The sequence below is a fragment of the Rutilus rutilus genome (genome assembly GCF_951802725.1).
Source record: "Rutilus rutilus genome assembly, chromosome: 8".
Taxonomy (NCBI): Eukaryota; Metazoa; Chordata; class Actinopteri; order Cypriniformes; family Leuciscidae; genus Rutilus; species Rutilus rutilus.
The window spans coordinates 1,313,138-1,338,137 of NC_140222.1; the positions used below are offsets into that span (position 1 = coordinate 1,313,138).

A 25,000-nucleotide genomic window follows, 5' to 3' on the forward strand; every position below is an offset into this window, starting at 1 on the left:
TTTCAGTTTGGCAGAACGCGAGCCTAAACACACACACACACACACACACACACACATGTGAGCAGTGGCCCTGAGGGTAAAGCTCTCCAATCCTTCATTTCTCCATCCGTCCAGCTCATATTATCAGAATGCCATCTTTTTTCACTTTTTGCTCGAGATGTTTTACGATTCAATCTCGTCCAGGACAGAGAAGTTAAATCAAACACATTAGAAACACGTGTGGATCTGACCCCCACACGTCCACACACACACCAAACACACAGCAAGGCCCGATACAAACTACATGAACGCAAAGCTTGTGTTCCAAAATAAGCGCAATTCATTACTCGCTGCATTCTTAGCATTTCTGCATCGTCCGCCGCACCTCGAGGAAACTCTATCGCCCCCTAGAGTCCTGCGGTTTACTGCGAGATCACACAGTGAACATCGGGAGCGGGCCAAACATGCCTGTTTCTGGCCTGAGGTGAAGCTTTGGAGTTTGTTTGTTTGAGACGCAGCAGTGTGATTGACACACACATTCATAACAAGCCGTCAGTGCCAGAAACGAGATGTCACGAGACGTCAACTTCAGAGTTACTGAAGAGAACAGTGGAATGAAGGGTTTTAATTACAGCAGACGTGCCCGAACGCAGTTTTACTGGGAAATATTCATGTTTATCATCGCCTGAAATGAAGGAAGCATTTCTGATTCTATATTTTACATCACATATCATAGTTTTATATCAGTACAAATAAACTATTTTCCTGAAACGCATTCATTTTGATGGGAAAACAGTCATTCGTTTAAATAATAGGCCTAGTTCAAAAAAAGCACCAGTTGACTGAGGTATAGGTGATGATTCATTAATTGAATCAATATCTAATGATATTATCACACGATTTTTATTTATTTAATGGTTGTCAATCATGAAAGAACTTTACAAAATTTAAGTGCAAGTTAAAGAAGTTTGAATTTCAAAGCAAATGTACTGAAGTAAACTTTTGTAATACAACACATACACACACACACACACATACATAGTTTAAATAAACCAAATTGGAAGTTGATCTCACAAAAATAGAGTCGCTAAAAGGTTTTAAAGTAAGTTACTGTTTCCACTAAAACGCAGTCGAATTTAAAACCGGTTTTCACAGGATGAATTTTGATTGTTTTAAGCTTTCGAATGATATCTAATTTATGGCTATTACAAAAACATGAGGAAAAAAGGCAATAAAAAGAGCCCGCTACTGCACTGAGCGTTAACAGGTTTTAGATAAATATGAAAAAATAACCACATTCATGTTTATTTGCCATGAGTCATGATTTACAGCTTCATAAAATTTCACAGACGCGTCTCGGTCCAGAAGTAAACTTCTTGCTGTAGTTTATGTAGTTTATAATAAATGTAAGTGATTATGTTTGTCAGTATACCGTGTAAAGTAGACTGTTAGCCGTTCGTGATCGCGCTTTCCGCGAGCCCGCGGTCCCACTGATCATCCGCTCTGCAGATATCGCGAGAGTTCCGCGTCCTGCTCAGTGTGCAGCTCTGCAGATATCGCGAGAGTTCCGCGTCCGGCTCAGTGTGCAGCTCTGCAGATATCGCGAGAGTTCCGCGTCCTGCTCAGTGTGCAGCTCTGCAGATATCGCGAGAGTCTCACTGGGTTCTCTGCCTTTGTAAAATATGAAACATTTATGGAATAATATTATCACTGTTATAATATACTGAAATTATGCCCTCTAGCATATTTTCTGCATTTGCCCTGTTTAAATTTAATTTTTAGTAATTAAAGCAGTCGATAAAGAATAAATAAAATGTAAATAATTAATAAAACATCCTAGCTTAAGAATATGTCATAACTGCTTTTAAAAACATAACAGAATTGACATAAATAATTGATCAAATATGTAATGTTCACAAGAGTGAAATATGATATGCGAATGCGTTAAAACGTATATGTAATTAATTTATTACTTACAATTGACTTTATTTTAACCTCTATCTATCTATCTATCTATCTATCTATCTATCTATCTATCTATCTATCTATCTATCTATCTATCTATCTATTTTTATTTATTTATTTTATTCAATGCCATGAGAACAAGAGGTATTACAAATTCACATTATCACATTAACATTAGCTGCCATGAAATGAAAGAAAATAAATGAATAACAAAAATAGAAATAAAAAAATAGAAATATAACATAAAATCCAGTGCTTTCAAAGCTTTACATGTTTTAAGCGCTTTTTTGTTTTGCTTGTTTGTTCCAATTGAAAGTAATTTTTAAAATGTGAAAATGTGCATTCTAAACTGTCATTCTGAGTATATCTATATCTATATCTATATCTATATCTATATTTGTATATTATAACGACTAGAGTAATAACAGTAATGAGCGCTGCTCTCTGCCGCCCCCTGCCGCCCGCGCCCCGCCCACCCAGTTTCCGCCACGCCCCTTTTCTTCTATATTTGGCCATGCCTTACTCGAGCGCCTGTAATTGGCCAACGCGGTCTCGCAGCGGAATGACCCGGATGTGCATCGCGCGCCTCCCCCGCAGGAGCCCGGATGAGGAAGTGAAGCGCTGACAGGGCTGGGTTCCGTCAGAGAGTCGAAGCAGAACCGCGTCCAGACACACTGAAGCAGACCCGCACAGCGAACCGAGCCGAGCCGAGCCGAGCACGCCTTCAGCCCCGCAGAACCGAGCCCGAGAGCAGCAGACATGGTGAGAGACCCGCGGGGGCGCGCCTTATTGGGTCGATGCCCGTTTTAGGAAGAGCCGCGCTGCCCCTCGCAGAATCTGAGCCGAGAACCGAACACACACACACACACACACACACACTAGAACACACACTAATATAAAACACGGAATCCTTCAAAACACGGAGAAACTAACACTGACTGCTTTAGGGGTTCTCGGGTTTGTTGTTAGAGTCTTCATCTGTTCTCTATGTTCAGTGTTTATGTGTCTGCTGTCTGAGTGTAATATCTGAGGGTGTGTTTGCTTAGTTTAGTGTTTGATGAGTATTTGGCTTTTCCTCAGTATTGCTAGTGTTGGATGAGATGTTAGCTGTACATCTGAGGGTTTCGTGTAATATCTAGAGTTGGTCTCTGTGGGTTTTAGTATTTGCTGAATTGTTTGTTTGGGTTTGATTTGGGAGTTTAGGGGTTAGGTGTTCTAGGTAATGTTGGGGTTTATTTTCTTTCATTTGTTTGATGGGTTTTATCAGGGTTTAGTTGAGTTTTTGAGTGTTTTAGTTAGTAATAGACTGACGTGTTTACATTCTTGTTCAGGATCATGATCCGTTCACACTGGAATCTGATCTGACATCGGTCCACATTTAAAACCACAATGTGAACGGCTATATCCAATCCAAACAAACTTTATTTGTTAAGCACTTTAAAACAACCAAAGTTGACCAAAGTGTTGTACAGGAAAATTACACAAAATTACATATAAAATACAACAATAAAATTAAACGACATAAACATGATATAGAGGAAGATCGGATCCGAGCAGTGAATCTGGATTGAGCTCGAAGGCTCGCGGTGTGAACGCGTCACGTTTGCCGTCAGTAAACTGTCCATGTTAATATCAATATATCACTCGTTGTTTCAGTGTTCAGGACTGGCGGGTTCGGGTTTAGTATTAGGAGCTGTTTATACGATAACTGAGAACTTTTAATCCGTTTTGGCCGTTCATTTACACAACAATGGCGTTTTGGGGGCCGGAAAACGCAAACTTTTAAAAACAGGATTTAAAGTGCAAGACTTTAAAACTATAGCATTATCGTCTCTGTGTAAACTACAAAAGCGCTAATCATGCACGTGTGTTACGTGTTCAATAGCGTTACGGTTTCTTTACGCAGTGACGTCGCCATCTACTGGCCGGACAGCAGAACACAGCCGTTTAACAGTTCTCACGGATCCGTGTGAACGATCGTCCAGAGAATGTCTAATAAGGGGAGAACTTCCACTCTCAGTAAACTTCCGGCTTCTGAACTGGTTGCAGTTCCACTCTGGCTCCACATGAGGGCGCTCACAGGACGAGTGCAGTTCCACTCTGGCTCCACATGAGGGCGCTCACAGGACGAGTGCAGTTCCACTCTGGCTCCACATGAGGGCGCTCACAGGACGAGTGCAGTTCCACTCTGGCTCCACATGAGGGCGCTCACAGGACGAGTGCAGTTCCACTCTGGCTCCACATGAGGGCGCTCACAGGACGAGTGGATAGGGCTGGGCGATTTAAATCGTGAGATTGTTATGCGCATCTCGTCAGTAAAGCCGGTTCCTTGATTAGTAGTAAATCGCCATCACCTGCTTTCAGATGGAGCGGCATTTACTACAAAGAGTCGTAGTTAACTGACAAGCTGAGCCATATCGCATTAATTATCGCTGGCGATATATAATATAATTTTTTGTCTAGTCATTTGAATGTTGTATTCGACAGGAGATGCAAAGAAATTACACACTGCTGGGTGTTAGATTTTTTAGAGTCACTTATTTGCTTTAAAAAGTCTTTTAAAATGTCAATGACGTCATACACATCGTACAACCAGAGATACTGCTTTACGGCAATCCTTCAGTCACTTTGGTGCTTTCGCACTCTGCACTTTCTTTTCTCTCTCTCGAGGCTTCGACACAGCTGACACAGGTAAACACACAACACAGCTGACACAGGTAAACACACACAGCTGACACAGGCAAACACACAATACAGCTGACACAGGTAAACACACACAGCTGACACAGGTAAACACACAACACAGCTGACACAGGTAAACACACAACACAGCTGACACAGGTAAACACACAACACAGCTGACACAGGTAAACACACACAGCTGACACAGGTAAACACACAACACAGCTGACACAGGCAAACACACAACACAGCTGACACAGGGAAACACACACAGCTGACACAGGGAAACACACAACACAGCTGACACAGGGAAACACACAACACAGCTGACACAGGGAAACACACAACACAGCTGACACAGGGAAACACACAACACAGCTGACACAGGGAAACACACAACACAGCTGACACAGGGAAACACACAACACAGCTGACACAGGGAAACACACAACACAGCTGACACAGGGAAACACACAACACAGCTGACACAGGGAAACACACAACACAGCTGACACAGGGAAACACACAACACAGCTGACACAGGTACACACAACACAGCTGACACAGGTACACACAACACAGCTGACACAGGTACACACACAACACAGCTGACACAGGTAAACACACAACACAGCTGACACAGGTACACACAACACAGCTGACACAGGTAAACACACACAGCTGACACAGGTAAACACACAACACAGGTAAACACACACAGCTGACACAGGTAAACACACAACACAGCTGACACAGGCAAACACACAACACAGCTGACACAGGCAAACACACAACACAGCTGACACAGGGAAACACACAACACAGCTGACACAGGGAAACACACAACACAGCTGACACAGGGAAACACACAACACAGCTGACACAGGGAAACACACAACACAGCTGACACAGGGAAACACACAACACAGCTGACACAGGGAAACACACAACACAGCTGACACAGGGAAACACACAACACAGCTGACACAGGGAAACACACAACACAGCTGACACAGGCAAACACACAACACAGCTGACACAGGCAAACACACAACACAGCTGACACAGGTAAACACACAACACAGCTGACACAGGGAAACACACAACACAGCTGACACAGGTACACACAACACAGCTGACACAGGTAAACACACACAGCTGACACAGGTAAACACACAACACAGGTAAACACACACAGCTGACACAGGTAAACACACAACACAGCTGACACAGGTAAACACACAACACAGCTGACAGGGAAACACACAACACAGCTGACACAGGGAAACACACAACACAGCTGACACAGGGAAACACACAACACAGCTGACACAGGGAAACACACAACACAGCTGACACAGGGAAACACACAACACAGCTGACACAGGGAAACACACAACACAGCTGACACAGGGAAACACACAACACAGCTGACACAGGTACACACAACACAGCTGACACAGGTACACACAACACAGCTGACACAGGTACACACACAACACAGCTGACACAGGTAAACACACAACACAGCTGACACAGGTAAACACACAACACAGCTGACACAGGGAAACACACAACACAGCTGACACAGGTACACACAACACAGCTGACACAGGTAAACACACACAGCTGACACAGGTAAACACACAACACAGGTAAACACAACACAGCTGACACAGGTAAACACACAACACAGCTGACACAGGTAAACACACAACACAGCTGACACAGGGAAACACACAACACAGCTGACACAGGTAAACACACAACACAGCTGACACAGGCAAACACACACAGCTGACACAGGTAAACACACAACACAGCTGACACAGGGAAACGCACAACACAGCTGACACAGGCAAACACACACAGCTGACACAGGTAAACACACAACACAGCTGACACAGGCAAACACACACAGCTGACACAGGTAAACACACGTGCTAGAAGAGGTTTTGTTGTTTTAAAAGACCATCAAGCGGTATCTCTGGCCGTAATCAGTCCTTCACTGACCAATCAGCGTTAATTAGCAGAATGCTAGCGTGTTATGGGCAACAACAACTCAACCTGTAAGAAATCGAAAGGACAGAAGTACTCGTTCATTCAACTTTCGACCTGTAACCCATGTTGAACTGGCAAAACCTACAATCAAATCTGAGATTTCTCAACGGCAATCGGGTGAAAGAGACACATTTAGCCGTCTAGCCCCATAGACTCCCATTCATTCTGCACTCATGGCGATCGCCCCCAGTGGAGCTCTGGTGGAACTACAACCAACATCCGGTACAATAGGACTTAATAGGGAGTGGCCAGGCTCTCTGTAGACGGGCTCTGGATCGTCTGTATATGTGCGAAAATGCACAGTAAATGCTCTTCTGTTTTTAGTAGGTCGTGACTCGTGTAAATGCCCCGTTAGACTTTTAGGGTTCGAGAGTTTGATATTTAGGTGCTTATGTTTGGGGTCAGTGTTTGAAGGGTTAGTACTGATGTGTCTGACATTTGAGTTTTACTGTCAGATGGTTTTTAGTGTTTGATGGGTTTGCTTTTAGCTGGTATTTTGATGGTTTAATATTTGTACGATATATCGGCCACCATATCGGTATCGGCCGATATATGTTAATTTTTAATGTTATCGGCCGATAAATACTGTATTATTTCCTTCAGATGCGCACTGTTCAACAGGATGCTTCTGAAGTCCTTGAAATATGATTGAAATACAGTTCAGTTCAACATTTGCAAGTCTGTCATATCGGTAAGATCGTAACGAGAACATTATAATGGTGTGTTTGGAACATGGATTTTAATGATGAGGCTTTTGTTTTTGTAATCAGGCTCTCAAAAATTATATGAAAAATTGGATTTAGATTTATCGGCCGATATATCGGTTATCAGCTTTAAAATATAAAGAATTATCGGTTATCGGCATCGGCCAAAATGTTGATATCGGTACATCCCGAAATCTTTGTAGGTTTTACCGTCCTCTGGGATTTGGGAGTTTGATATTTTGGGGTTTAAGTTGTAGGTTTGTTTAGAGGCTTTGGGTGGTCAGTGTTTAAAGGTGTCATATTTCTGAGTCTGATGGGTTTGACTGGTTCTGTTGGGCTTTAGGTGATGTAAGTGGTCTTTGTAAACTCTGCTGGTAATGCTGTGGAAGTGTTTATTTCACGCCAACATTTATCAGGATTTGATCGGCCGTCGGTTGAGTCTCCCTGTAGTTTGTGTGTGTTAGAGGGTTTAGTCAGTGTGTGCAGTGTGTTGACAGATGAAGCATCTGAGATTGGATATATAGATGTAGCGGCGAGAGAAAGAGCAGGTTCTCCTCAGTCTAAACCTGGAGACTGGTGTTTATAACTTCAGCAGCGAGAGAGTTCATGTTTAGATGTTCTGCTCTCAGCGAACCACATTTAGGCCCGGAGCAGGTGGTTTGGATCCCTGCGTGCCCTTTGACCCCTCACACACACACACACACACACACACACACACACACACACACGAGTGTAAACGGGGTGTCAGGAGCAGTAGGTGTTTGGATGAGGTACCACTCACTTACTCTCTGATTCAGAGCCAGAACTAAAGCAGGACTAGTTAACCCGTTCCAGGATAGTTGACTTTCACACAAACATCAGGCCCTGGTCTGCTCTCCCTCAGCTCATCTCTTCTCTCAGACGAACACACAGTTATATTACAAAATGTCCTGCTCTTCCAAGCTTTATAGTGGCAGTGGATCGCAACCAACAGATTGAAGCTCAAAAGCGTGCATCTGTCCATCATGAGTGCGTTTATCCAGCTGTGCTAATTCAGCGCTATTATCAGCGCTCTAATGTGGTGATCTGATGCTCAAGAAACAGTTATGATTATCAGTGTTGAGAAAAGATTCATATTTTTGTGGAAACGATCATAGTGTGACTGATGTGTTCTTGTGTGTGTGTGTGTTTGATTGTCCTGTAATGTGTGTAAGCTGCTGTGAGCGGTGTGTGTGTGTGTGTTACACTGATGTGTTCTCGTGTGTGTGTTTGATTGTCCTGTAATGTGTGTATGTGTAAGCTGCTGTGAGCGGTGTGTGTGTGTGTTACACTGATGTGTTCTCGTGTGTGTGTGTGTGTGTTACACTGATGTGTTCTCGTGTGTGTGTGTGTGTGTGTGTGTGTGTTACACTGATGTGTTCTCCTGTGTGTCTCCAGAACGAGCAGCAGTTGGACTGTGCGCTGGACCTGATGAGGCGTCTGCCGCCGCAACAGATCGAGAAGAACCTCAGCGACCTCATCGACCTGGTCAGTGTGTGTGTGTGTGTGTGTGTGTGTGTGTGTGTGTGTGTGTGTCCTTCCTTCAAGCCCCGAAACATCTCCAGAAATTACAGACTCAAGCGTTTGAACTCTTCTGAGGTCTTGTGATGCTCTGTGTGAAGAACATTAGTGCTATTTCTATACGCTCATACTGATCTTTATGTCTGTTGTTTTCATTTGAGCTTTTGCAATTTTTATGCTTTTATAGTTTTTTTATATTTCTGTTTAGTCTTTTATATTTATTTTAGGGTTAGCCATTTTGTTATGTGCTTTTATTAGATTTGTTTTTTATATATTTCTGTTTAACTTTAATTTATATTTTTATTTATATATATATATATATATATATATATATATATATATATATATATATATATATATATTTTTTTTTTTTTTCACAGTCTGAGATGTGTGTGTGTGTGTATTAATTCTGTGCTTTTGTCATTTTTATTAGTTTTTGTTTGTTTTTTTAGAACATTTTCTATATTAATTTAATTTAAGGTTTTAGTAATTTTAGTTAAACTTAAACCTATTTTATAAAAAATATATATATATTTGTCAATTGAAATAAATATAAAATACAATTTAAAACTTAAACAGTTTTTCATCTTAATTTTTTTGTCATATTAGAATTTATTTCTTCTTAATTTCTTTTAACAAAAAATCTGAGTAGTTTTTTTAATGAGCAAACGTTCCACTGCTGATCATCCGTGAATCTCATGCACTAAATGTTAAATGTGACTTCAGGAGAGTTTGCCCGAGCACAGAGTTTCACTCAGACGTCTCCGGTAAATCCCTCACACTGTTACGCCCAGAGAAACACTTCAGAGTTTAGAAGTAAAGCCTGGAATGGTATTTTCATGATACGCAACGGTCTGTTGTTAGCGGTTATTAGCGCTGGTGTCAGTCACGCAGCAGGAGTGAACGGCTCTCAGTGTGTGTGTGTGTGTGTGTGTGTGTGTGTGTGTGACACTTGATGGTTCAGTAATGAGTGTGTGACAGGAATCCACTTCCTCTCCAGCAGGGTGAATCATTTGTTCTGTGTGTGTGTGTGTGTGTGTGTGTGTGTGTTCAGGTGCCCAGCCTGTGTGAAGATCTGCTGTCATCTGTGGATCAGCCGCTGAAGATCGCTCGTGATAAAGTCGTGGGCAAAGACTATCTGCTGTGCGACTACAACCGCGACGGCGACTCCTACAGGTCAGAGGTCAACCACTCCATGCTCACGTACATGACAGAACACAACCAGGAACTTTAACATTTTAAAGTATTCAGTAAATTGTTAATGTCGTTTGATTTACCGCTGTTTTTGATGATGAATTTGTATTAAATCACGAATACAGAAATTAAAACGCACAACAGCATTTCTGAAATGCTAAAACATTTAGTAGTTTAAAACTAAAACTATTACTGTTAAAATTGTAATAAATGAAGTTACAGTTTTTTTTATTCAGTGGATTAAATGTGCTTTTTGGTTATTCAAGTTTAATTAAACCTTTGAAAAACGGATTCCAGAAAAATTAAAAATGAATTTGGGAAAATAAAATATATTTCATAGGGCCCTACAAATATTATTTGTTAAACTCTTAATAAATTGTTGTTAAATTGCATACGTTTCACAATTTTAATTAGACATGATTTTTGATTACTAAAACTTAATTTAACCATTCCAGAGCGATTACAATGGAAAATATTTAATCCAGAAAAAAAAAATGGAGTGTGTGAGTGTATGTCACGTGTGTGTTTGCGTGCTCTGATGATGTCACGTGTGTGTGTTGCGTGCTCTGATGATGTCACGTGTGTGTTTGTGCGTTCTGATGTCACGTATGTGTTTGCGCGCTCTGATGTCGTGTGTGTTTGCACGCTCTGATGTCACGTGTGTGTTTGCGTGTCCCAGATCCCCCTGGAGTAATAAGTACGAGCCCCCGATCGACGATGGAGCGATGCCCTCCGCGCGGCTCAGGAAGCTGGAGGTGGAGGCCAACAACGCCTTCGACCAGTACCGAGACCTGTGAGTACAAGCCCCTCCCCCTCAGCGCCCGCCGCGCTGCCATTGGCTTATGCGCTCTGCTCCACCCACAGGTACTTCGAGGGCGGGGTCTCCTCCGTCTACCTGTGGGATCTGGATCACGGGTTCGCTGGAGTCATCCTCATCAAGAAGGCTGGTGACGGCTCCAAGAAGATCAAGGGATGCTGGGACTCCATCCATGTGGTGGAGGTGCAGGTGAGACACACACATCCAGGAAGTAATGTCATTTGCAATGGCAGCGATACAGGAAGTGTGTGTGAATGTGTGTGTGTGTGTGCATGTTTCAGGAGAAGTCCAGCGGCCGCACGGCCCATTATAAACTCACATCCACCGTCATGCTGTGGCTTCAGACCACCAAAACCGGCTCTGGAACCATGAACCTGGGCGGCAGCCTCACTCGACAGGTAACACTCGCACACACACTCACACACTTATACTCGTGTGTCCAGTTACTGTGTGCTGCTGACCTGTGTGTGTGTCTCTCAGATGGAGAAAGATGAGACAGTCGGCGAATCTTCCCCTCACATTGCCAACATCGGACGCCTGGTGGAGGTGATAAACTCACTCACTCACTCTCACACTCACTCACTCTCACACACACTCACTCACTCTCACACTCACTCACTCTCACACTCACTCACTCTCACTCACTCTCACTCTCACACTCACTCACTCTCACTCTCATACTCACTCTCACACTCACTCTCACACTCACTCTCACACTCACTCACTCACTCTCACACTCACTCACTCACTCTCACACTCACTCACTCTCACACTCACTCACTCACACTCACTCACTCACTCACTCACACTCTCTCTCTCTCTCTCACTCACTCACTCTCACAAACACTCTCACTCACTCTCACACTCACTCTCTCACACTCACTCACTCACTCACTCACTCACTCTCTCACACTCACTCACTCACTCTCACAAACACTCTCTCACTCACTCACTCACTCTCACACTCACTCTCTCTCACTCACTCACTCTCACAAACACACACTCACTCACTCACTCACTCTCACACTCACTCTCTCACACTCACTCACTCACTCACTCACTCTCACAAACACTCACTCACTCACTCTCACACTCTCTCTCACACTCACTCTCTCTCACTCACTCTCACACTCACTCTCTCACACTCACTCTCACAAACACTCACTCACTCACTCTCACAAACACTCACTCACTCACTCTCACACTCTCTCTCACTCACTCTCTCACACTCACTCTCTCTCACTCACTCTCACACTCACTCTCTCACACTCACTCACTCACTCTCACAAACACTCACTCACTCACTCACTCTCACACTCACTCTCACTCACTCACTCACTCACTCTCACACTCACTCTCTCACACTCACTCACTCACTCACTCACACTCACTCACTCTCACAAACACTCACTCACTCACTCTCACACTCACTCTCACTCACTCACTCTCACAAACACTCACTCACTCACTCACTCTCTCACACTCACTCACTCACTCTCACAAACACTCACTCACTCTCACACTCACTCTCTCTCACTCACTCACTCTCACAAACACTCACTCACTCACTCTCACACTCACTCTCTCACTCTCACAAACACTCACTCACTCACTCTCACACTCACTCTCTCTCTCTCTCACTCACTCTCACACTCACTCACTCACTCACTCACTCACTCACTCTCACACTCACACTCACTCACTCACTCACTCACTCTCACACTCACTCTCTCACACTCACTCACTCTCACAAACACTCACTCACTCTCACACTCACTCACTCACTCTCTCACTCACTCACACTCACTCTCACACTCACTCTCTCTCACTCACTCACTCTCACACTCACTCTCTCACACTCACTCACTCACTCACTCACAAACACTCACTCACTCACTCACTCTCACAAACACTCACTCACTCACTCACTCACTCTCACAAACACTCACTCACTCACTCTCACACTCACTCACACTCACTCTCACACTCACTCTCTCTCACTCACTCACTCTCACACTCACTCACTCACTCACTCACTCACAAACACTCACTCACTCACTCTCACAAACACACACTCACTCACTCTCACAAACACTCACTCACTCACTCTCACACTCACTCTCTCACAAACACTCACTCTCTCACTCACAAACACTCACTCTCTCACTCACTCACTCACTCTCACAAACACTCACTCACTCACTCTCACACTCACTCTCTCACACTCACTCACTCTCACAAACACTCACTCACACTCACTCTCTCACTCACTCACTCTCACACTCACTCTCTCACACTCACTCTCTCACACTCACTCTCTCACACTCACTCACTCACTCACTCACAAACACTCACTCACTCACTCACTCTCACAAACACTCACTCACTCACTCACTCACTCTCACAAACACTCACTCACTCACTCTCACACTCACACTCACTCTCACACTCACTCTCTCTCACTCACTCACTCACTCTCACACTCACTCACTCACAAACACTCACTCACTCACTCACTCTCACAAACACACACTCACTCACTCTCACAAACACTCACTCACTCACTCTCACACTCACTCTCTCACAAACACTCACTCTCTCACTCACAAACACTCACTCTCTCACTCACTCGCTCTCTCTCACACTCACTCTCTCACGCTCACTCACTCTCACATTCTCACACTCACTCTCTCACTCAAAAACACTCACTCACTCACTCTCGTTTCAGTGCTAGTTTAGGTTACACATGTCGTCATACATGTTTAAACGGTGTGTGTATTTCTTTTAGGACATGGAGAACAAGATCCGCTCCACTCTCAATGAAATATACTTCGGCAAGACCAAGGACATTGTGAACGGCCTGAGGTACGATCACACGACACACACTCGACCCACACTAGACTTCTGTGACGCTCTGGTCTTCACTCTTCTACTCGTGCGTTTCCTCAGTCTACAACTGAAGTCACCGCATCTGTTGAGTTCTCGACTCACTCGTGTTCAGACTCTAAATGAACCAGGAACTAGAGTGATACGAGTGATTCTTTTAATGAACCGACTCAGACTCGCTGACTGAGAATCCGTCTGATGACTCACTGAACTGCTCACAGTTCTCGACTCACTCGTGTTCAGACTCCGTGAACCAGGAACTAGTACAGTTGTACTTGAGACTCATGTTTCGTTACTCACTTCAGATCAGTGTTATTTTACTTTCTATTTTAGTTGCATTATTTTGAATTAGCTTTTATTTTAATATTTTGTAGTTTTCATGTTAATTTTAGTAAAATTTTTAGTTGTCTCAGTATGTGCTTTTGTCATTTTATTAATGTTTTTTTAATATTGCTTTTAAGGTCTAACTTTATTTCAGTTTTAGTTAGTTTTAAACTTCACTTCTTTCAATTTTCATTTTCGTTTCATTTTTCAACTAATATTTCAGCTTTATTTTCAGTCAACAGAAAAGCTCGTATTAATAGTTTTGGTTGTAGTTCTCGATGATAGCCTGGGTCAGATTCATACGCTGTGGAATGGGGACGTTTGAGATGCTTCTGATTCAGAAGAGTCAGCGAGAACTGCATGTTTTCCTTCTACGAACCAGAAAATCTACATTTTTACCCACGTTTCTCATATGAACTTCCACAACAGTTTTTCTTTATTTTAAAGTCATTCACTCCATGTTACATATAAGTGTTTTTGTTTCATTATTCTGGTCGCAAATGGATTGATTCAAAATGACAGATTCATTACAGATTCTTCATCTCTCCCTGCTGAGGTTTCCTCATATTTCTCCACTGTTTTTCATTCCTCTGTCTGTCTCTTCACCCGTCTGTCTGTCTGTCTGTGTCTCTCTCTCTCTCTCTCTCTCTCTCACTCTCTCTCTCTCTCTCTCTCTCTCTCTCTCTCTGTGTGTGTGTGTCTCTCTATCATTGTGTCGATGGGCTCCAGATCTATCGAGTCTCTTCCTGATAATCAAAAGTACCGTCAGTTGCAGCGGGAGCTCTCTCAGGTTCTGACCCAGCGTCAGATCTACATTGACTAGGGTCAGAGGCGTGTGTGTGTGCGCGTGCCTGCACGACCTCCTTAACAAACACACTAACTGCATGCAGGTGCATTCTGGGTACAGCTCACCAACATTAATGTGTGAGAAGTCGGGTTGGGAATCGAATACTTGAGGTCAGGAATCAGATACTTGTTATAAAATAAAAATTCCGATTCCTATTTAAATTCAAAATAGGAAAATAGGAACATTCATTAAAATTCAAACGATACCCAACCCTAGCTCGTTAAACTCAGTCCAGATTCATGCGCTTGATTCAGTTTGCGGTGGAAAAGTCGTTGAAGTGTGTGTGTGTGTGTGTTCCTCTCTTATGTCTGTGTGTGTGTGTGTTTCAGGAGCGTCCAGACGCTGGCGGATAAATCGAAGCAGGAGGCTCTGAAGAACGACCTGATGATCGCGCTTAGCCAACGCAAGCAGCAAAGCTAGAGACCATCTCTCTCTCTCTCACACTCTCTCTCTCTCTCTCACTCTCTCTCTGTCTCTCCACCTCATTCTCTCTGTCTGGGGAAAACAAATGAAAAAGGAGAAAAGGCTTTTTGTTTTTTGTTCGATGCACCCGTCTCTCTCTCTCTCTCTCTCTGTCTGTAATCATGTAGTATTAAACCAGTGCTGTTTGTTTGTGTCTGATTGATGACATCACCGTGGGGGCGGAGCTTTGCTCCTGCCATCAGAAGAACAAGTTTTCCAGGAGAGGCGGGATATATATATAAATATATATAAATATACACACATGTATGTATTATGACCTCTATCATTAATATTGATTTTGCTGTTAATATTAAACGTTTTGTTTGAATCCACACAGATGAGTGTGAGCGTGTGTGTATGTGCGAGTGTGTGTGTGTGTCATTAACAAAAGCAGCAAACATATTCCTCCCGTCTCTCTCTCTCTCTGTCCATCTGGGAGTGTCAGGCGGTTTCGTTGTTTTCTTCAGGGTGGATTATGTCCTTTTTTTTTTTTTTTTCTTTTTTTTTGGTCATTTTTTGTTTGTTTTTTGTAAAGCTTACAAGTTTGTTGTTTTAGGGCCTCCAGCTACAATAAAAATAGTAAAAACTCACTGTGTGTTATGTTTGTTTAAAACGTGTTACTGTAAAATGCTGGTAAACATTCACAAGTTGCTTCCGTGCTCGACAATCATTTACTATCATGTCTCTTTCTCACATAATAAAGTCAATTACACGCTGATCAATATTTCATCGGCATAAATTCATTAGTAATAGGCCGGATAATATCCAGTAAATAGGCCGTTATCACGGATTATACACTCATCTCTCATCTTCTCTGGTGATTAATTAATAATATCTTAATGAAATTAATAATCCCAGTAAATCTGTTTGGTGAGGAGACTTTCCTTCTCAGTCATTTAAGACAAATCTTTAGCTCTCAATAAATGCGAGCTGTTGTTTAAACTGTTTTTTATACAAATTTTGACACTAGTATTTTCATATTAATTCTTACTGGTTATTTTCTTTTGATTACTATCGTTTTTGGACGACATTTTATCCTCAGGAAAAAAGAGCGCGAATCTTTGCCGAGCCGTTGCTGGGCAGATTAGAATATTTTATAAAATATGTGAAAACTTAAGGTCGAGATACCTGTCGTGAAATATTAATCAAACGATTGTGCCCCATATAAATCATATCCGGTAGAGTTATTAAGCAATTATCTGTAATGAGAAGGTTCGTTTGATCACGTGTCCCGCTTCACATCATCCGGGGAACAGCGTCCTCTATCGGTAGTCCAATACAAACGTAGTTCACAGGGCACGTGCTGCTATTGATTTAAATGAGTCAGGGCAGTAAATGTAAATATTAAACGCATTGGTAGGTATTTAAATATTATTATGTACCTCAGAAACACACTCGTTATTTCAAGATAATAGATTTGACCTATCTGTGAGGTAAACCGGAATAACTGCACATGCGCTGACATGTTCGGGACAGCAGGAGGCGCCAAGATAACATCAAACATTTCTGGGGGAAAAAAATCATCAAATATTGTTTAAACCACTCAGGAGCTCTGCTAATGCACCAGTCACACAAAACACACAACTCTCACGCGGAGAACTGAAAGAGCTTTTCCCGACTCATTTCAATATGTGAATGATATGCGGCTTTGTTTAGCCGTCGGATGCATTTCTGTTTCATTTTAAAATTGATAGCTATTTATTTATATATTTTGCTCCTTTATAAATGTGCATTAATGATGTTAATGTTGCTAAGCAGATCAAATAACCTAACCAAATCATCAGTCACACAATCGTTAGGTTTAAAAAAATAATTTATTAGCCTAAATATTTGGCGGTTTAGTGGAACGTTCAGAACGTCCATTTTTAACGTTTAAACTTTTTTCTTGGTTTGGCGAACGTTAACATTCCATTTTATCATTTTGCAATCATTATAGGAAGACCGTTCTGAAACAAGCAACGTAAAAAAATAAAAAAATAAAAATAGACAAACGTTCCACTAACGAAATGTTGTAGTGCTAACGTTTTGAGAACATTATTAAAGATCAGATAACTGCACGAACGTTCTAGCTCTAGCTCTAGCGCTTTGGGTATAAGAAAAGCGCGATATAAATACAATTTATTATTATTATTATTATTAATAATAATAATCTTAACGTTACTATAATAACGTTTGTTCATACTTTGACAAAACGTTCCCTGTTAGCTTTGGGATAAGTATTATTTGCATCTTTATAGCCTTTCTGGAACTTGGCAGCTTTGTGTATTTGTAGTGCACTGTTATTAAATAGTAATACAACAACTTTAACGCTCTTTCGACGCTATATGACTGAGTCTAATACAATTCTTTACTCAGTAAAATGACTTGATTTTCCTCTCCAGAGCAAATATATTTTCTGAATAGCATCGGCAGGGTGTCTTGGGGGCAGTTGCCCTTTTGAGATCTGCCCCCACTGCACCCCCCCTCCCTCTCTCTCCCTCTCCCTCTCCCTCTGTTTCTCTCCCGACGCTCTGAATCAGGTTTATGTTAATGAACCCCCTCCCCGGATTCACTGGAGGTGTGTGTGCGTGTGTGTGTGTGACCGCAGTGCGTGGATCAGCATGGAGACTCCACACGCCAACTTTGAAGGGAAAAACTGGATGTAATTCATTCTCCGTGGAAGAGCAGCAGCGAGGAGCGATGAAGTGGGATTTGTTGCTCATTGTTTTTGGGTGGTTTGAACTCCCGTGGCTCGTGGATTGTTTCGATGTGCACGTGAGTGAGGATGCGGGACCGGGCAGCGCGATCGCCATCACCGGCTCCTGCGCGCTGGACCAGCTCATCGTTCCCCGGTTCGCGGAGAGTTTCCTTCACCGGGACGCGGGAGTGCTCACTTTCTCCGGCGCTTTGAACTGCGAATCGGTTCTTTCGAACCCGTTCACTGTGTACGCGATCATGGACTGTGTGGATAAGGCGTCCGGGTTTAGACACCTTTTAACAAGCCAGTATAATGTGCACGTTCACGGAAAGAACTGCGCGCTTAAACGCAAACGCGAAGAAAAACTAGACGTGGAGATTATAAGTTTAATAGATGCTTCAGAGTGTCATGAGGCGGGGACCGCTGTTTTCCGTGTGTTTGATGTGTTACCGGGCAACCCAACGCAGTGTAACATAACCGGGACTTCAGCGTTTTACGTCTCCGAGGGTCGTTTGTTTACTTCGGCTCCGCTGTGTTTCCCTCGCGACTCTATACTAGAGTTTCAACTGCGCTGCGTGGGACGCGCACGTACGGGTGTCGCGCATGCGCACTGGCGCGTGGGTCGCGGTCCGTTCACTCAAACACACCTGAGGACGTTACTTAAACGGGCCGCGCGCTCAAACTCAGGGCTTCTGAGCAGGAGGAGAAGGAACGCCAACAATAACCCTCAGTTTCAACCTCCCATGTATCAGGTGTCCGTTCCAGAGAATCAACCATCCGGGACTTTTGTAGTGGTTTTAAAAGCTGTTGACCCGGACGAGGGTGAAGCTGGCAGGTTGGAATACTTCTTAGAGGCCTTGTTTGATAGTCGTTCCAACAATCTTTTCGCTGTTGACCCAGCCACCGGAGTTGTTTCCACCGTGGAGATACTAGATAGAGAAACGAAGGACACGCATGTGTTTAGAGTCACGGCTGTGGATCACGGAACGCCACGACGTACGGCCATGGCGACTCTCACCGTAACGGTTAGCGATACAAACGATCACGACCCTGTCTTCGAACAGGAAGACTATAAAGAAAGCGTGCGAGAAAACTTGGAAATCGGTTACGAGGTCTTGACTGTACGTGCCACGGATGGCGACGCTCCCGTTAACGGAAACATCCTTTATCATTTGCTAAACAATGGGACTAACAACGTATTCGAGATCGATTCCCGCTCCGGCGTTATTCGCACACGAGGTCTAGTCGACCGCGAAACTGTTGAATCCTACATGCTACTGGTTGAAGCGAACGATCAAGGTCGTGACCCCGGGCCTCGCAGCGCTACGGCAACCGTGTGCATTGTTGTGGAGGACGATAACGACAACGCACCACAGTTCAGCGAGAAACGCTACGTCGTTCAAGTTCCCGAAGACTTGACACCCAACATGGAAATCCTGCAGGTTACGGCGACCGACCAGGACCGGGGGAACAACGCCGTGGTCCATTTCAGCATCATGAGCGGAAACACGCGAGGCCAGTTCTACATCGACGCTCAAACAGGGAAACTGGACCTTGTGAGTCAGCTGGATTACGAGATTAATAAAGAGTACATGCTTCGCATTCGAGCGCAAGATGGCGGACGCCCGCCGCTCTCCAACATCAGCGGCCTCGTCACGGTGCAAGTTCTTGACGTTAACGACAATGCGCCGATATTCGTCAGCACTCCGTTCCAGGCTACGGTGCTGGAAAACGTTCCCGTCGGATACTCTGTCATTCACATTCAAGCTATAGACGCCGATGCTGGCGAAAACTCCCGCTTGGAATACCGTCTCACGGAGACTACGCCAAACTTCCCATTCGCCATTAACAACAGCACAGGCTGGATTATCGTAGCATCCGAGTTGGATAGAGAAAGCGTGGACTTTTATAACTTCGGAGTGGAAGCACGAGACCATGGAACGCCGGCTATGTCTTCTTCCGCTAGCATTAGCATGACCATTTTAGACGTTAACGACAACAACCCTGAGTTTACGCAAAAGGCGTATTACATGCGTCTGAACGAGGACGCGGCTGTAGGAACGAGTGTCGTAACCGTGTCCGCCGTCGATCAGGATATCAACAGCGTTGTGACGTATCAGATCTCAAGCGGAAACACCAGAAACCGTTTCTCTATCACCAGCCAGAGCGGCGGAGGCTTAATAACGCTCGCACTACCGCTAGACTACAAGCTGGAGAGACAGTACGTGCTAACCGTCATGGCGTCAGACGGCACACGCTTCGACATGGGGAAGGTTTACGTTAACGTCACGGATGCTAACACTCACAGACCAGTCTTCCAGAGCTCACATTACACCGTCAACATCAACGAGGACCGGGGTGTCGGCACAACAGTGGTGATGATCAGTGCAACGGACGAGGACACGGGCGAAAACGCTCGGATTACATACTTCATGGACGATAGCATCCCTCAGTTTCACATCGACGCGGACAGCGGAGCCGTAACCACGCGGTTGGAGCTGGACTACGAAGATCAAGTTTCGTACACGCTCGCCATCACGGCTCGAGACAACGGCATCCCGCAGAAATCCGACACTACGTACCTTGAGATCCTCGTGAACGACGTGAATGACAACTCACCCGTGTTCCTACGGGATCGTTACTTAGGCTCCGTTACAGAAGACATTCCCGTGTTCTCCAGCGTTTTGCAAGTCTCCGCGATCGACCGTGACTCAGGCCTCAACGGGCGAGTTTTCTACACGTTCCAGGGCGGAGAAGATGGCGACGGCGACTTCATCATCGAGTCCACGTCGGGGATCGTTCGCACGCTACGACGACTTGACCGAGAAAACACGCCTATCTATAACCTCCAAGCGTTTGCGGTTGATAAAGGAGTTCCGGCGCTCAAAACGCCGGTTGACATTCAAGTAACCGTTTTAGATGTGAACGATAACCCGCCTGTGTTCGAGAAAGACGAGTTTGATATCTTCGTGGAGGAGAACAGTCCCATCGGGCTTGTTGTGGCTCACATATCCGCGTCAGACCCGGACGAAGGCAGCAACGCTCAAATCATGTACCAAATCGTCGAAGGCAATATCCCAGAGGTCTTCCAACTAGACATCTTCTCCGGAGAGCTCACCGCTCTGACCGACCTCGACTACGAGACTCGCTCGGAGTATGTCATCGTGGTTCAGGCCACATCCGCTCCACTAGTCAGCAGAGCCACGGTCCACATCAAACTCGTCGACAGGAACGACAACATCCCCGTCCTCAAGAACTTCCAGATCATTTTTAACAATTACGTCACCGATAAGACCAGCAGCTTCCCTTCGGGAGTGATCGGGCGGATCCCGGCGCACGACCCGGACGTCTCAGATCAGCTCCACTACAGCTTCGAGGCGGGAAATGAGCTGAATTTGGTGATTCTGAACCGGAGCACCGGAGAGATCCGACTCAGCCGAGCCCTGGACAACAACAGACCGCTGGAGGCGTCCATGAAGATCTCAGTCTCAGGTAAGAAGCTGTTTCTTTCAGTTCTACAGAGGGGCTTTCGCACCGGGTAGTTATAGGAATTCAGTCATAGGATCTCGCCACCAGGGTGTTTCCCCGAGAACTAATGGTTCTCTTAGGAACGTTTTCCTGGTTGCGTTCGCACCGCCGTTAGGAACTCTGAAGTGATGTAAGCCACACTTGTTGTTGTGACTTTTATTTTGACAGCGCTTAGAAAGTACACATAGAACACATACACATAGTATACATAGAAAGTAGACCGTAATGAATAGTTATTAGCGTATGTCGTGTGTTTGATGTCCAGTGTTGCTGAGCAGAAATACATCATCATGTTTCTCTTGATCCCCTCAAAGTTGCGTTGGATTTTCTCCTCAGCGTAAAGATTGAGAGCTTCATCTATCACTGTTTTAAAAGTTTGTAGAGTTAGTTTGTGGAGTAAATATATAAGGGGCTTTCGCACTGGAGGAACCTTCTCATATACCCCTTTTCCACCAAGGCAGTGCTGGTGCCGGTTCGGAGCCGGTGCCTACTCGCGAACCAGTTCTTTGTGTTTCGACGGCCAAAGAACCGGTTCTCTAGTCAGTGGAAAAACAAACAGGTTCTGAGAAGGTTCGCAAGTTGAACCAACTTTGAACCAGCACCAGTTCCGAACCACCCTTTTGGTGGAAAAGGGGTAATAGTTCCTAGAACTATTGGCGGAAGTTCCCGGATTTTGGCGTGTTCGCACCGCAGGAACTAGGAACGATTTTAGTTCTAGGAACTCCTTTTGGAGGAACTAATTTACTCCTACTTCAGAGTCGGTCTAAACCAGAACTATAGGAACTATCCGTGACGGTAGTGTTTTCTGATTGGCACGCGAAACACCAGCACCACCATTTAAAAAAAATCTAAACACACAGATTATAGCCTATATATTTACTCCAGAAACTAACTCTACAAACATGTAAAACAGTGATAGATGAAGCTCTTAATCTTTACGCTGAGGAGAAAATTCAACGCAACTTTGAGGAGACGAGAGAAACATGATTAGCCTATGTATTTCTGCTCAGCAACACTGGACATCAAACACACGACATACGCTAATAACTTTTCATCTCTCCGTAAGGCTGCACTCGCTACTGGTTATTTTGGGATTCTGGTTGAGTGAGATTGGCCTGTTTTGTTATTGCCGGAGTTTCTGAAGCTTGTGTAAAGACTCCGCCCTCTTCTGAACAGAGGCGGAGCTAAAGCTCATTTGCATTTAAAGGGACACACACAAAAACGGCTCACACCCAAAAAAAGGGCAAATTTGACACTGACACTGACACTTTCTGACACTTTCACAGATACTTTTTGACAACTCTACATGTGCTTCTCCAGCAGTTTTGTGTGAGGCTTGCGTGACATGTGTGCATTTGTAGCTCTCGCTGATATATAATACATGACCTCTGCGCGGGATTAATACATGAGCAAGCGAGTCGCTGCGGGACACGGATGTTGGTTTAGCGGATCTGTCTCCATTTCCTTCAGGTTGTTTGACATTGAAGCAGATCTTCCTCCATTAACCGTTAGTCGTGAGTGAGTGTGTGTGTGTGTGTGTGTAGCGGGCGGTTCTTCACGTGATAGCGTGACTGTGGCCTCCGGGGAAACACGCTCGACTGGCTTCATATGATTTTTGTGCATTCTGACGGAAAGATACATTGCAGGCCAATTATTATGAGACAAAACTGCAGAAATATGTCTGATTTGCTGAGTTTTAAGGGCGCTGACAGAAATGATCAAATCTAGACCATTGCAATTCGAACAGAAGCTCAAATAAATGACTTCTCTTTGCTAACATGTTTGAGCACGCAGAATTAGCAACAGTTCTGTTCAATATACTGTAGGTATCCCTTAAAAACATGTATGTAGTGCAGTGGAGCAACTGGCCCCGGGGTCGTCAGGACCTCCTCATTGACGAGCCCTGCTTTATATGCGGTTAAATTACGAGTTGAGCTTCAGCTGCTCTTTGTGTCTGTGGTGCCTGAGGGTCAAAGGTCAGATGTGTAAGAACCGTTAGCGTTCGTTAGCTCGTCCCGATGCCTCGAGAGTGTCTTTAATGAAAGAGGAAGAGCCCCTAGTGATGTGTGTGTGTGTGTGTGTGTGTGTGTGTGTGTGCGCGTTATAGATCGATTCATACATGTTAACAGCTGGTGCTTCGCCCCAGCCTATCAGAGAGCAGGACTCAGTGCTCGCATCACACCTGCTGAGTGTGTGTGTCAGTGCCACGCCGAGAGAGAGAGAGTGTGTGTGTGTGTGTGTGTGTGTGTGTGTGAGTGTGTGTTTGAGTGTGTTTCCAGCATCTGTGTGAGAGAGTTTGTGTGTGTCTGTGTGTGTGTGTGTGTGTGTGTTTCCAGCATCTGTGTGAGAGAGTTTGTGTGTGTGTGTGTGTTTCCAGCATCTGTGTGAGAGATTATCAGACGCTGATGTTCTCTCTCTGCCGCTGTAAATCCACACAGTAAATAGCAGTAAAGCCTTCAGTGATGAAACACTGAGATGGGATTTGTGTTCATGAACACGTCACACTGAGCTCTTCACACACACACACACACACACACACACACACACACACACTTACATACACACACACACACACACACACACACACACACACACACAGAATCCTAAAGATATTGTAATAATATAATAATTAGTGGTGCTTGCCAAAGCATCCACCCATAATACCCTAGCAACCACCTAGCAACACCATAGCAACCACACAGACAACATGATAATCATGCTAGCAACATGCTAATCGGGCTAGCATAATGCTAGCAAACATGCTAATCAAGCTAGCATCATGCTAGTAACATGCTAATCAAGCTAGCATCATGCTAGCAACATGCTAATCATGTTAGCATCTAACTAAAAACATGCTAGCAAAATGCTAATAATGCTAGCATCTTGTTAAAAGCATGCTAACAAATGCTAATCATGCTAGTATCATGCTACCAACATGCTAATCATGCTAGCATCATTCTAACAACATGTCAATCATAGTAAATCATGCTGGAATGTGGTAAATCGTAGTAAATCATCTTAGAAACATGGTAAATCGTGGGAAATAATGTTAAACCGTGGTATATCATGGTATCACAACATGTTAATTGTGTTAGCATCTGGCCAGTGGTGAATTTTGCCACTGCAAGCACCACTTCGCATTTTCTTCAGGAAATGTACATTCTAGTTATTGTTATAATTAATATATCTGGCAGTCAGGCTGGTTTCAGTGTTGAGTGTGTGTTAGCGTGATTTTCTGGCGGTCAGGCCGGTTTGTGTGTTGAGTGTGTGTTAGCGTGATTTTCTGGCGGTCAGGCCGGTTTGTGTGTTGAGTGTGTGTTAGCATGATTTTCTGG

At 44.1% G+C, this 25,000-nt stretch overlaps 2 protein-coding genes across 4 annotated transcripts in view; both read left to right on the forward strand.

Annotated features, from left to right (window-relative positions):
• The first annotated feature begins 2,528 nt into the window (after positions 1–2,528).
• capzb (capping actin protein of muscle Z-line subunit beta) lies at positions 2,529–16,050 on the forward strand. 2 transcript variants are annotated; one of them, XM_084416165.1, is made up of 10 exons: positions 2,529–2,706; positions 8,808–8,897; positions 9,985–10,106; positions 10,804–10,917; positions 10,989–11,130; positions 11,223–11,339; positions 11,422–11,487; positions 13,730–13,806; positions 14,881–14,975; positions 15,328–16,050. In XM_084416165.1, the coding sequence occupies exons 1-9, from the start codon at positions 2,704–2,706 to the stop codon at positions 14,972–14,974; spliced, it is 825 nt and encodes a 274-aa protein (XP_084272291.1). In that variant the 5' UTR covers positions 2,529–2,703; the 3' UTR covers position 14,975; positions 15,328–16,050. The 2 variants fall into 2 exon arrangements, with proteins under 2 accessions (XP_084272291.1, XP_084272290.1); XM_084416164.1 differs by lacking the exon at positions 14,881–14,975 and having other exon boundaries at positions 2,530–2,706.
• A 1,999-nt stretch (positions 16,051–18,049) lies between these two features.
• Positions 18,050–25,000, forward strand: part of celsr2 (cadherin, EGF LAG seven-pass G-type receptor 2) — a 58,091-nt gene continuing 51,140 nt past the window's right edge. For both annotated transcript variants that reach the window (XM_084416735.1, XM_084416736.1), the window contains exon 1: positions 18,050–21,629. In XM_084416735.1, the coding sequence (XP_084272861.1) occupies positions 18,140–21,629 (3,490 nt within the window). In that variant the 5' untranslated portion in view covers positions 18,050–18,139. The remainder of the gene's footprint in view (positions 21,630–25,000) is intronic.

Coding starts and splice junctions, on each gene's coding strand:
- capzb (XM_084416165.1), top strand. Junction 10,107..10,803: donor CGCGACGGCGACTCCTACAG/GTCAGAGGTCAA, acceptor TGCGTGTCCCAG/ATCCCCCTGGAGTAATAAGT. Junction 11,131..11,222: donor TCCATGTGGTGGAGGTGCAG/GTGAGACACACA, acceptor TGCATGTTTCAG/GAGAAGTCCAGCGGCCGCAC.